The sequence below is a fragment of the Cebus imitator genome, unplaced genomic scaffold (assembly GCF_001604975.1).
Source record: "Cebus imitator isolate Cc_AM_T3 unplaced genomic scaffold, Cebus_imitator-1.0 Scaffold399, whole genome shotgun sequence".
In the NCBI taxonomy this organism is placed as follows: domain Eukaryota; kingdom Metazoa; phylum Chordata; class Mammalia; order Primates; family Cebidae; genus Cebus; species Cebus imitator.
The window spans coordinates 435975-448609 of NW_016107714.1; the positions used below are offsets into that span (position 1 = coordinate 435975).

At 44.0% G+C, this 12635-nt stretch overlaps 1 protein-coding gene and 1 pseudogene across 1 annotated transcript in view; one reads left to right on the forward strand and one right to left on the reverse strand.

Moving 5' to 3' along the window:
• The window catches only part of MOB1A (MOB kinase activator 1A), a 30417-nt gene extending 20292 nt beyond the window's left edge, over window positions 1-10125 (reverse strand). Inside the window, exons 1-2 of the mRNA XM_017508693.2 lie at window positions 9853-10125; window positions 4309-4475 (exon numbers count right to left, since the gene is read on the reverse strand). Of these exons, the coding sequence (XP_017364182.1) occupies window positions 4309-4475; window positions 9853-9866 (181 nt within the window). The 5' untranslated portion in view covers window positions 9867-10125. The remainder of the gene's footprint in view (window positions 1-4308; window positions 4476-9852) is intronic.
• On the forward strand, window positions 682-1776 carry LOC108289294 (annotated as a pseudogene).
• Window positions 10126-12635: the final 2510 nt, after the last annotated feature.

Below are 12635 nucleotides of genomic sequence, written 5' to 3' on the forward strand. Positions count from 1 at the left end.
AAAAAAAAAAAGAATCCAGCTGTCTATTTAAAGCCGGACATTAAATAAGATTTACCGGCCGGGCGCGGTGGCTCACGCCTATAATCCCAGCACTTTGGGAGGCCAAGGCAAGTGGATCACAAGGTCAAGAGATCAAGACCATCCTGGTCAACATGGTGAATCCCCATCTCTACTTAAAAGTACAAAAAAATTAGCTGGGCGTGGTGGTGCATGCCTATAGTCCCAGCTACTTGGGAGGCTGAGGCAGGAGAATTGCTTGAAACCAGAAAATGGAAGTTGCAGTGAGCCGGGATGGTGCCACTGCACTCCAGCCTGGCGATAGAGCAAGACTCTGTCTCAACAACAACAAAAAATATTTGCAAAAATATAAAACAAGGCCACACTTCTCGCTAAAATTCGTTTTGGAAAACAGTCATTTTTCATAAAAACATATTTATGTTAACAATTAATAGGTTTATTATTGTTATTTTAAAATGAACTTGGGCTGGGTGCAGTGGCTCATGCCTGTAATCCCAGCACTTTGGGAGGCTGAGGCGGGCGGATCACTTGAGGCCAGGAGTTCAAGACTGGCCTGGCCAACATGGCAAAACCGTGTCTCTACTAAAAATACAAAAATTAGCCAGGCATGGTAGCACATGCCTGTAATCCCAGCTACTCCAGAGGCTGAGGTGAAAGAACTGCTTGAACCCAAGAGGCAGCTGCAGAAAGCCAAGATCGTGCCAATGCATTCCAGCCTGGGCGATAGAGTGATACTGTCTCAAAAAATAAAAATGAAAAATAAAAAATAGCTTATTTTCCGAAAAAACACCAAATGGCGGATGACACAGATGCAGTGGGGCAGAGAGAGTGGGAAGAAGGGGGTGGTCGGAGGCCCCCAGGCACCGTGGGATGAGGAACCACGGTGGCTTCCATGGAGGTTTCAGCAGTAGCATCCAGGGCTGGGGACGAGGAGCTCGCAGAAGCAAGGCCAAGGATAGGGAGTGGATGCCCGTCACCAAGCTGGGCTACTTGGTCAAGGACACGAAGATCAAGTCCCTGGAGATCTATCTCTTCTCCCTACCCATAAAGTAATCTGAGTTCACTGACTTTTTCCTTGGGGACTCTCTCAAGGACAAGGTTTTGAAGATTATGCCGATGCAGAAGCAGACCCACACCAACCTCGAACACCAGGTTCGAGGCATTTGTTGTCATCAGGGACTATAAGGGCCACGTCGGTCTGGGTGTTAAGGGGTCCAAGGAGATGGCCACTGCCATCCATGGGGCCATGATCCTAGCCAAGCTCTCTGTTGTCCCCATGCGCAGAGGCTACTGGGGGAACAAACTGGCAAGCCCCACACCATCCCTTCCAAGGTGACAGGCCACTGTGGCTCTGTGCTGGTGTGTCTCATCCCCGCACCCAGGGACACTGGCATTGTCTCGGCGCCTGTGCCCAAGAAGCTGCTCATGATGACTGGTATCGATGATTGCTACATCTCAGCCAGGGGCTGCACTGCCACCCTGGGCAACTTCACCAAGGCTACCTTTGATGCCATCTTTAAGACTACAGCTACCTGACCCCCAACCTCTGGAAGGAGGCTGTATTCACCAAGTCTCCGTATCAGCAGTTCACTGACCACCTCCTCAATACCCACACCAGAGTCTCTGTGCAGAGAACCCAGACTCCAGCTGTGGCTACAACATAGGGTTTTTGTTGTTGTTGAAATTAAGTCTTGCTCTGTTGCCCAGGCTGGAGTGCAGTGGCATGAACTTGGCTCACTGCAACCTCTGACTGCTAAGTTCAAGCAAATCTCCTGCACCAGCCTCCTAAGTAGCTGGGATTACAGGTGCCGGTCACCATGCCCAGCTCTAATTTTTGTATTTTTAGTAGAGATGGTGTTTTGCCATGTTGGCTAGGCCGGTCTCAAACTCCTGACCTCAAGTGATCTGCCTACTTCAGCTTCCCAAAGTGCTGGGATTACAGGCGTAAGCCGCCGCACCTGGCTTGTATTTTATTTTTTGAATTAACACAGAATGGTATATTTATGGGAATCAATAATTCTTTAAGAGGATGAGTGGATCCTGAGACCAAGATAATTCAGAACTGCTGATCTATAGCAGTTAAGTCTCAAAAAAAAATCTAAGGCTAAGGTCAATAAATGCCTTCAGAATAACGGACGATAATCTGAATAAAGTTTTTTAAAAAGGGGTTTTTCCTGAATAAATAATGCCTCATGTGGTTCAAATTTCAAAATATGTTAAAATATAGAGTGAAAAGTCTACAATCCAAACATTCCAATTCCTCTCAGACCTTACATGCAAGTAACCACTTTATTAACTTTTGTCTCCTAAATTTCTTTACCCTTTCTTATAAAAAAGATAACACATTACATAGTTCTGCACCTTGTTCTTTTTTCTTAACAATATGAATATGGCTTTTGAATGAAAAAACAAAAAATTAAAAAAAATTTAAATGTTGCTACTGCAAAACTTAAAATTACATATGTAGTTCATATTATATTTCTATTGGACAGCATTGATCAAGACAACGATTATCAATAGCTGGTTATTACCACATAAAAAGACAACAAGGGCCAGCGTGGTGGCTCATGCCTATAATCCCAGCACTTTGGGAGGCCAAGGTGGGCAGATACCTAAGGTTGGGAGTTTGAGACCAGGCTGACCAACATGGAAAAACACTGTCTCTACTAAAAATACAAAATTAGCTGGGCGTGGTGGTGCATGCCTGCTCAGGAGGCTGAGGCAGGAGAACCACTTGAACCCAGGAGACAGAGGTAGCAGTGAGCTGAGATGGTGCCACTGCACTTCAGCCTGGGCAACAAGTGGGAAACTCGGTCTCACAAAGAAAAAAAAAGACACTAGACCCAGTCAGAATTCCAGCAAGTTATTTTGTGGTTGACAAACTGGTTCTAAAGTTTATACTGAGAAGCAAAAGACCCAGAACAGCCAACACAATATTGAAGATCTCAAGATCAACAGAATTGGGAGGGCCAATGCTACCTAACTTTAAAACTTACTACAAAATTACAGTAATCAGGATAGTGTAGTACTGGTAAAAGAGAAGACAAGTAGATCAAGGAACAGAATAGAGAGCCCAGAAATAGACCCACATGAATATGGAAAACTGATTAATCCTATAATCCCAGCACTTTGGGAGTCTGAGGCAGGCAGATTATTTGAGGTCAGCAATTTGAGACCAGCCTGGCCAACATGGTGAAACACTGTCTCTACTAAAAATACAAAAATTAGCCGGGCATGGTGGCGGGCACCTGTAATCCCAGCTACTCAGGAGGCTGAGGCAGGAGAATAGCTTGAGCCCAGGAGGTGAACACTGCACTTCAGCTTGGGCAACAGAGGAAGACTCCATCTCAAAAACAAACAAAAACATTTGTAGGACAGTCAGGGAAAATGTGAACACTGACCAGGTATTTGGTAAGTTAAAGGATAATGGCACTGTCATTATCTTTACAAGTTCTTGTCTTTTAGACATACCTTATTGAAATATTTATAGATAAAATATCATGTCTAGGATTTGCTTAAAATAATCAAGGTGGCATACAGAAGCAGCATAATTGGTCACAAATTGATATTTGCTGGAGCTGGATAATGGAATGAATACTTGGAATTCACTGTACTTAAGTCTCTCTACTTTTGTATGTTTGAAATTTTCCATTAAAACGTTTTAAACGTTCCTGGAACAGCTGAAATTCCTAATTTAAACTTTTATCACCCAGAAATGATCTCATCTCAGAAATGAGAGACTCCCACATTGAAATCTCTAGCCTTAGAATATTGTCCCATGTCATGCCCTCGTTTTCTTGAACTCAAAGTGACTTTCACCTCAGATCCCTCCATTTTCTCCCAATCTCTCAATTCCCTCTGAAGTCACAACAATCAACTGACTGGCCTATGAACTGCAACTGACTTTTCTGGATATACAGGCTGATGAGTACTGCTGGGAGTGGAAGAAAAACTGTATAGATGGATTCACTACAAAGTCACAGACCATGACATGCATAATCTTTTCATTTATCAATCTTTATTTGACCATACTCAGCTTTTCATACTACTCTCCTCAGAAACTGCCCAAAAGCACTCATCATTTCTTCTCAGGTCCCTCTACTCAACCTTACAAGCTATCACCAAGTACTCTGAAAAGAACAACATAGTTTTGGATGTATTTGTACTTAATGTTTCTTTACGGATGATCTGTTATATTATAACAGTTATATCTGTCAAAGAAAATTCATTAACCAAGAGATTTTGGCAAAACCTTTCTGTAAAACAGCAAAGTTGCATTTTAAAACTTACTGTTTACAGCAATCCATTCATTGAGATCCTCTCCCTCAGGCAACATAACAGCTTGCCTCAGATTCCCACTTCCTAGAGTTGCTTCTGCATGTTTTAAGAGTTCATACTGATGAGATCCTTCAGGGATATTCTTCTTTGGTTTGAATGTTTTAGAAGAACGGCTGCTGCTGTAAGGTTAAAAGTGAAAGCATGTGAATTTTTAAGACTGGAAATACAACAGGTAGAACAACATAATTTTAGACATATAAAGTCGTCTGTAAAAATAAAATAAAAAATACTATCTGGGCCAGGCGCAGTGGCTCATGCCTGTAATCTCAGCACTTTGGGATCACCGGAGGTCGGGAGTTCAAGACCAGCCTGAACAACATGACGAAACCCGTCTCTACTAAAAATACAAAAATTAGCTGAGCATGGTGGCACATGCCTGTAGTCTCAGCTACTCGGGGGACTAAGGCAGGTGAATCGCTTGAACCCAGGAGGCAGAGGTTGCAGTGAGCCGAGATCACGCCACCGCACTCCAGCCAGGGAAACAGAGCAAGACCCTGTCTCAAAAAAAAAAAGAAACAAAAAAGCATACGCTCTGAAAAATGCCAAGATAGGAAGATGATGATCACAATAAAAGAATGCTTTCTTTCCCCTGCACATAAAAGCAAGTTTAGCAGCACAATTTCACAAATAAGGCAATTTCACTATGCCCTCCGAAGAAGACTAGTACAGAGAGGAAAATCCTAGATTTAGCTCTTGATCTGACACTAACTGTGTCTTCTTGAGAAGCTGAACTTTTTTTTGGCCTCAATTTCCGTTTTTTTGTTTGAGATGTAGTCTTACTCTGTCACCCAGGCTGGAAGGTGGTGGCGTGATCTTGGCTTACTGCAACCTTCACCTCCAGGATTCAAGCGATTCTCCTGCCTCAGCCTCCCAAGTAGCTGGGATTATAGGAGCCACCACCATGCCCAGCTAATTATTATTATTTTTTAAGTGGACATGGGATATTGCCATGTTGACCAGGCTGGTCTTGAACTCCTGACCTCAAGTGATCCACTTGCCTCAGCCTCCCAAAATGCTGGAATTACAGGCATGAGCTACCATGCCTAGCCTCAATTTTCACCAATAGAAAATGGTGGGGCCAAGTGCAGTGAGTGGCTTACATCTGTAATCCCAGCAGTTTGAGAGACCAAGTTGGGATGACTGGTTGAACCCAGAAGTTCGAGACTAGCCAGGACAACATAGCAAGGCCTCATGAGGGATGGGAGAGATAGAAAGAAAATGGTGCAGGGAAGTTTAGTTCAAAAATCCAGTTTTCTGTATCAAAATATTTGGGATGCCTTGAAAGCAAACCACAGTAAAAGAAACACTAACATCTTTAAGTTTATAACAGGGAAAATAAATGAGACAGCCACAATTCATTATTGAAGAAAAAAATATTTTTATTCCTGACACTATCCATAAAGTCTTCCTAACACGACACAAAACTCAGAAACCTCAAAGAAAAAATTGACAGATTTCAAATAGTATCAATTAAAACTTCTATAGCAGAGCAAAAAGAGGAGTAACCAAAAAAAAGTACTTGTAACATATATTACAAAGGATGAACTGGTAATAGAGGGCTTCTATAACTCACTAAGAATATAAGGAACCCTTTGGAAAAATAGGCTAAGGAGATGAATAGGCAATTCAGTAAAAGTATGACAATCAATGAGCATGTAAAAAACTGTTCAATTAAAGTAAGATTTATTTTTTCCCTAATCTGAGTGTCAAAAGTTAAAATGATTACATTAAATGTGGGCTGGGGCAGGGGCCTCTAACCCCAGGGCCACAGACTGGGCCCCACAGATGTGGGTGAGCAGTGAGCAAGCAGCAAAGCCTCATCTGTATTTACAGCCGCTCCCCATTGCTGGCATTACCACCTGAGCTTCACCTCCTGTCTCACAGAAGTGTGAACCCTATCGTGAACTGTGCATGCAAGGGATCTAAACTGCTTGTTTTATGGGAATCTAATGCCTGATGATCTGTCACTGTCTCCCGTTACTCCCAGATGGGACTGTCTAGTTGCTCAGAGCTCCCACTGATTCTACATTATGGTGACTTGTGTAATTACTCATTATATATTATACTGTAATAATAAAAATAAAGTGCACAATCAGTGTAATGCATTTAAATCATCCAGAAATCATCCCTCCCAACCAGATCTGTGGAAAACCTGTCTTCCACGAAACTGGTCCCTGGTGCCAAAAATGTTGGAGACTGCTGGACGTGGGTACAGAGAAGCCAGTACTTTAATATACTATTGGTGAAAATATAAAGTGTAACCTTTTGGGAGGGCAATATGGTAGTATCTATTAACACTGAAAAGATCCTCAATCCACCCATTCTACTTCTAAATATCTTCTCTAGATATGGATAAGGATTTGTTTTCCAAAATTGTTTTTAATAGTGAAAATCCTAGAAGGAATCCTAAAGTTTATCAGTAAAGGATTAAAGAAACTGGGCCAGGCACGGTGGCTCACGCCTGTAATCCCAACATTTTGGGAGGCCAAGGTGGGCAGATCACGAGGTCAGGAGATTGAGACCATCCTGGCCAACAGGGTGAAATGCTGTCTGTACTAAAAACACACAAAAAAAATTTGCTGGATGTGGTGGCACATGCCTGTAATCCCAGCTACTCGTAAGGCTGAGGCAGGAGAATCACTTGAACCCAGGAGGTGGAGGTTGCAGTGCGTCAAGAGCTTGCCACTGCACTCTAGCCTGGCGACAGAGCGAGACTCCATCTCAAACAAAACAAAACAACAAACAAACAAACTATGGGAGCATCCATATCAGGGGATATTGTATAGAAATTAGGAAAACCAGGCTGGGCGCAGTGGCTCAAGCCTGTAATCCCAGCACTTTGGGAGGCTGAGGTGGGTGGATCACGAGGTCAAGAGATCGAGACCATCCTGGTGACTTGTGAAACCCCGTCTCTACTAAAAACACAAAAAATTAGCTGAGCATGGTGGCGCGTGCCTGTAATCCCAGCTACTCAGGAGGCTGAGGCAGGAGAATAGCCTGAACCCAGGAGGCGGAGGTTGCGGTGAGCCGAGATCGCGCCATTGCACGCCAGCCTGGGTAACAAGAGCGAAAGTCCGTCCCAAAAAAAAAAAAAAAAAAGAAATTAGGAAAACCAGATAGAGTACATGTATTTACAGAGAAAGATCTCAACACATGGTTAAACATATTACACAACCAAATGTAAGCAGGAGCCCATTTTGTAAATGCATAGAAAGTATCAAAAACGAAACTCATCAAAACTGGTGATTACTTCTAGGAAGAGGAATGGAATAGACTATGGACTTTTACTTTACCTCAGTAATTTGGACTTTAAATAAGACTGATTAAGAAGTAAAAGAGAATTATGAAAACACTAAAAATCAAATATGGAAAGTTTTTAACATGATTAAAAAAACTATATTGAACAGGGAAAAAAATATTTGCAAATCATAGCTATGATAAGGACTTGTATCTAGAATGCATAAAGAACTCTTACTACTCAAAAACAGACAGCCCGCTTTCAAAACGGGCAAAGGATCTGAATAGACTTTACTCCAAGGAATATATGCAAATGACCAATAAGCACACGAAAAAATGCTCAACATCATTAGTCATTAGGGAAATGCAAATCAAAATCAGGAGATAACACTCCACATCCACTTAGGGTGACTATATTAAAAAAAGGCAATTAACAAGTGCTACGAGGGCGTAGGGAAACTGGAACCCTCATACAGTGCTTATGGTAATGTAAAATGGTGCAGCACTTTCAAAGTTTGGTGGTTCCTCAGAAGGTTAAACCTAGTTACCATGTAAACCACTCCTAGCAATTCCACTCCTAGGTATATACCCAACAGATATGAACACATACATCCACACAAAAACCTGTCACATATGTTCACAGCTGCATTATTCATAATGGCCAAAAATCGGGAACAACTCAAGCATCCATCAAGAAGGTCAAGTTTTAAAAAAACGAAGTCTCTGTCGGGTGCGGGGGTGGATCACCTGAGGTTAGGAGTTTGAGACCAGCCTGGCCAACATGGTGAAGCCCCGTATCTACTAAATATACAAAAATTAGCCGGGTGTGGTGGCCAGTGCCTGTAATCCCAGCTACTTGGGAGGCTGAGGCAGGAGAGTTGCTTGAACCCAGGAGGCAGAGGTTGCAGTGAGCCAAGACCATGCCATTGCACTCCAGCCTCCGTGACAGAGCGAAACTCCGTCTCAAAAAGAAAAAGAAAAAAAATCTCACATTAAGGTCCACAAAGCAACTACGCATTCACTAAATATCGACTCATAAGAAAAAAGTGGAGGAGGGGGGAATACTTCTATTAATATGGAAATAAATCTAAATCATACAAGCTTTTTCACAACGTCATCATATTTCAGAGATCATTCTTTTACAAAAATAACCCAAAGGAGGGAAAATGAGACGCAGATAAACAGTCTTAATAGTGCTATTTTATAATAGCAAATACTGGAAGGAATTCCAGTTTCTTACAATAAAGTGGGCAAACTCTGGTTATTAAAAAAAAAAAAAACCCACTATGTCGTGCTTTTTATATTGTACTTAAAAATGTCAAGCTTGTGGATTATATCTATAACTAAAAGTGGATAATTATTCATTCAATCACAAAACCCACATTTAAGCAATATATGAGGTGGAGAGAGCCACCTGAGAATAAAAAATACTGTGCTAGAGCAATGCTTCTCAAACTTTAATGTGCATAAGAATCATCCATTTACAAACTTTTTAATTTGAGCCTCGTTTGGGCTCAGGCATTATCTCTAAAATGAGATTCTAAGGTATGTGTATCAAGTTAACTGCTGCAGTGCATTAAAATGGCAATACTGTGTTTCTGTAATGGGACTAAGAATGAATTTTTTTTTAATTTTAACTTTTCAAATTATAATAATATTGCAATGTACTATGTAAAAATACGGTGTATTACACAATGATTAAAAACACATGATTCCACCGAGGACAAGAGTAGTTAAAATCAAAGCCAGTAAGTGGGCAGAATCAGAATTGGACGGAACGATCTGACTCCACGGCCCCCATCTTAACATCAACCCTCTCAAACCGCCGCACTGCACACTCTCCTGGGGCGGCATTTAACACTGACAATAATGAAACTGGACCTCTAACAGAGCGACGAGCTAAGGCGGCAGGGATCTTTTCTAGAGGCTCCAGACGAAAGAAACTGGGGGCCCGCGGCTCCGCCCCCAGATCATCTCCCCGCCCTTGGGGGCGCTCGGGCGGAAAAGTTTCGAGGCGCGGCGGCCCCAGGGCCTTTCTGCTCCCCAGCCTTCTCGCTCCGTTCCCTTTACCTCGACCTTCATCTCTGTCCGCCTCTCCCAACATCTCGGCCTCCCGCACGGGCCCCAACAGAGGCAAAACAAACGCCAGCTACCCCGCCCCGCCCCGGCCCCCGGGCCCAGCCCTCGCCTCAGGTCTGGGGAGGCCTCCCCCACGACCTCGGCCCGCGGCCCGTGCGCCCGCGGCCCGGCCCCACTCACAAGAGGAAGCTCATCTCCGGTCCTCAGAGGGGAGGCAAGGGGCCGCTGGCCCCCGCCCGGATCAGGATTCGGTGCCGGCGAGAGGGAGCGGACAGTCCTTAGCTCAAGGGCAGCAGAAGCCGGGCCGCCGCCGCTCCGAGCCCTCGCAAACCTCGACGCCCGCCTCGCCCGTCAACCCCACCTCACAGACCCGAAATGCGGAACCAGCCAAGTCTCGCGAGCTAAGGCTTCGCTGCGCCAGGAGGGACTTAACGCGCCCCCTTTCGCTCCGCCTCTTCCTAGAAGCCAGCAATCATCGCTCTCCAAGCCAGGACCTCCCTCCCCCGGAGGCGTGGCGAGGACCGCGGGCCTGCGGAAGGGACAGTGGCGAGTCCTGCTCTTGGTCTATCTTGGTTCTGCTGGGTTTCGCCCCCGCTTCCTAGGTTGTGCAGGGGCCTCTATAAGCGCTGTCTAGCCCTACAATTTTTAAAAATTTTAATTTAATTGCTACTTGAAATATATTCACATAGCATAAAATCTACCCTTTAAACATGTACCCTCTAGTAGTCTTTTTCGTTTCTTTTTTCTTTTCTTTTTTTTTTTTTTTTGAGATGTGGTCTTGCTCTGTCGCCCAGACTGGAGTGCAGTGGGGCAATCACTGCAGCCTTGACCTCCCAGGCTTAAGTGATCCTCTCGCCTCAGCCTCCGGACTGGCTGAGACCACAGGTGCATGCCACCACACCCTGCTAATTTTCTCAAAGTTTTGTAGAGATGGGGGTCTCACTGTGTTGCCCAGGCGGGTCTTGGACTCCTGAACTCAAGGGATCCTCCTGGTTTGGCCTCCGAAAGTGCTGGGATCACAGATGTGAGCCACTGTATCTGGCTTCGTTTATGGTTTCAAAGTGTGCCAACCATCACCACTAATTTTTTTTTTTTTTTTTTAAAGACAGAGTCTCACTTTGTAGCCCACTCCCAGATTGGAGTACAGTGGTGCAACCTCGGCTCATTGCAACCTCTGCCTTCCAGATTCAAGTGATTCTTGTGCCTCAGCCTCCTGAGTAGCTGGGATTACAGTAGTGCGCTACCACATCTGGCTAGTTTTGTTTTGTTTTGTTTTTTTCTTTAAGTGGAGACTGGGTTTCACCATGTTGGCCACGCTGGTCTCGGTCTCAAACCCCTGACCTCAAGCAATCCACCCGCCTTGGTCTCCCAAAGTGCTGGGATTACAGGCGTGAGCCACCGCGCTCAGCCTAACCATAATTCTAGGACATTTTCGTCACCGGGAAAAGAAACCCCATAGCTATTAGCAGTCACTCTTTTTTACCCACCTCCCTCCTCCCAACCCCTAGTAACCACTACTCTACTTTCTATTTCCATGGATTTACCTAATTTGGACATTTCAAATACACTGTGAATGGAAGCATACATTATGTGGTCTTTTGTGACTGACTTCTTTCGCTTAGCCTAATGTTTTAAAGGTCACCCATATTGTAGTATGTATCAGAGCTTCATTCCTGCCCAGGTACAGTTGTGGCTTACGTCTGTAATCCCAGCACTTTGGGAGACTGAGGCTGGCGGATCACTTGAGCTCAGGCGTTCGAGACCAGCCTGGGCAACATGGTGAAACCCTGTTTCTACAAAAATACAAAAATTAGTGTTGTGTGCCTGTGGTCAGGCTACACCAAAGGCTGAGGCGGGAGGATCCCTTGAGCCCGGGAGGTGGAGGCTGCAGTGAGCGGACATGGAGCTGCTGCACTCCAGCCTAGGTGACACAGCCAGACCCTGTATCTAAAAAAGAAAAAAGAAAAAGAAAAAGAAAACTCATTTCTTTCTATGGATGAGTAATATTCCACTGTATGATATACCACATTTTGTCTATCCATTCATCTCTTGATGAACATTTGGGTTGTTTCCATTTTTATCTATTATTAATAATGCTGCCATGAACATTCATGTACAGGCTTTTGCGTGGTATTAATGTCAAGTGACAGCCAAGCAACACCTTCATTCCACTGTGGTGGAATTAAGAAAACAAAAGGAAAATGGTGGGAGACCTGAGTCATAGCTCAGCACAGCACATGGTGGTGCAGAATACCCAATGTGAAAGAGTTTGCCCTATACCTGACTGCACAATATGCATGTTTCCAGTAATTTTATTTCATTCATATATCACTTGTCACATTAAGTTAATGATGTTAGGGCGCATGAGACCGTATTAAATTATGTTTTCTATTTCTTGTATATATTTTTTAGTCAGTTATGTAAAGAAAATTTACATACTTTTCCCTCCCCTGAAAAAAAATTAATAATGTTAATTTTAATTTTTTTAACTTTTTTAGTTTTTTGGATTTTAATTTATAAATATATGTGATTTGATATAGCTATATGGAAGTTACAAACATAGGAACACAGACTCAGGCTGGGAGACGTGGCTTGTGCCTGTAATCCCAGCACTTTGTGAGGCTGATGGGGGTGGATCACTTGAGCTCAGGGGTTCAGGACCAGTCTGGGCAATATGGCAAAACCCCACCTCTACAAAAAATACAAAAAAAATAGCTGGGCATGGTGGTGCACGCCTATAGTCCCGCTACTTGGAAGACTGAGGCCGGAAGATGGCTTGAGCCCTGCGGGTAGAGGCTGCAATGAGGCGAGATCACATCACTGTACTCCAGCCTGGGTGACAAAAGTGAGACCAGGCCGGGCGCGGTGGCTCAAGCCTGTAATCCCAGCACTGTGGGAGGCCGAGGCGGGTGGATCACAAGGTCAAGAGATCGAGACCATCCTGGTCAACATGGTGAAACCCC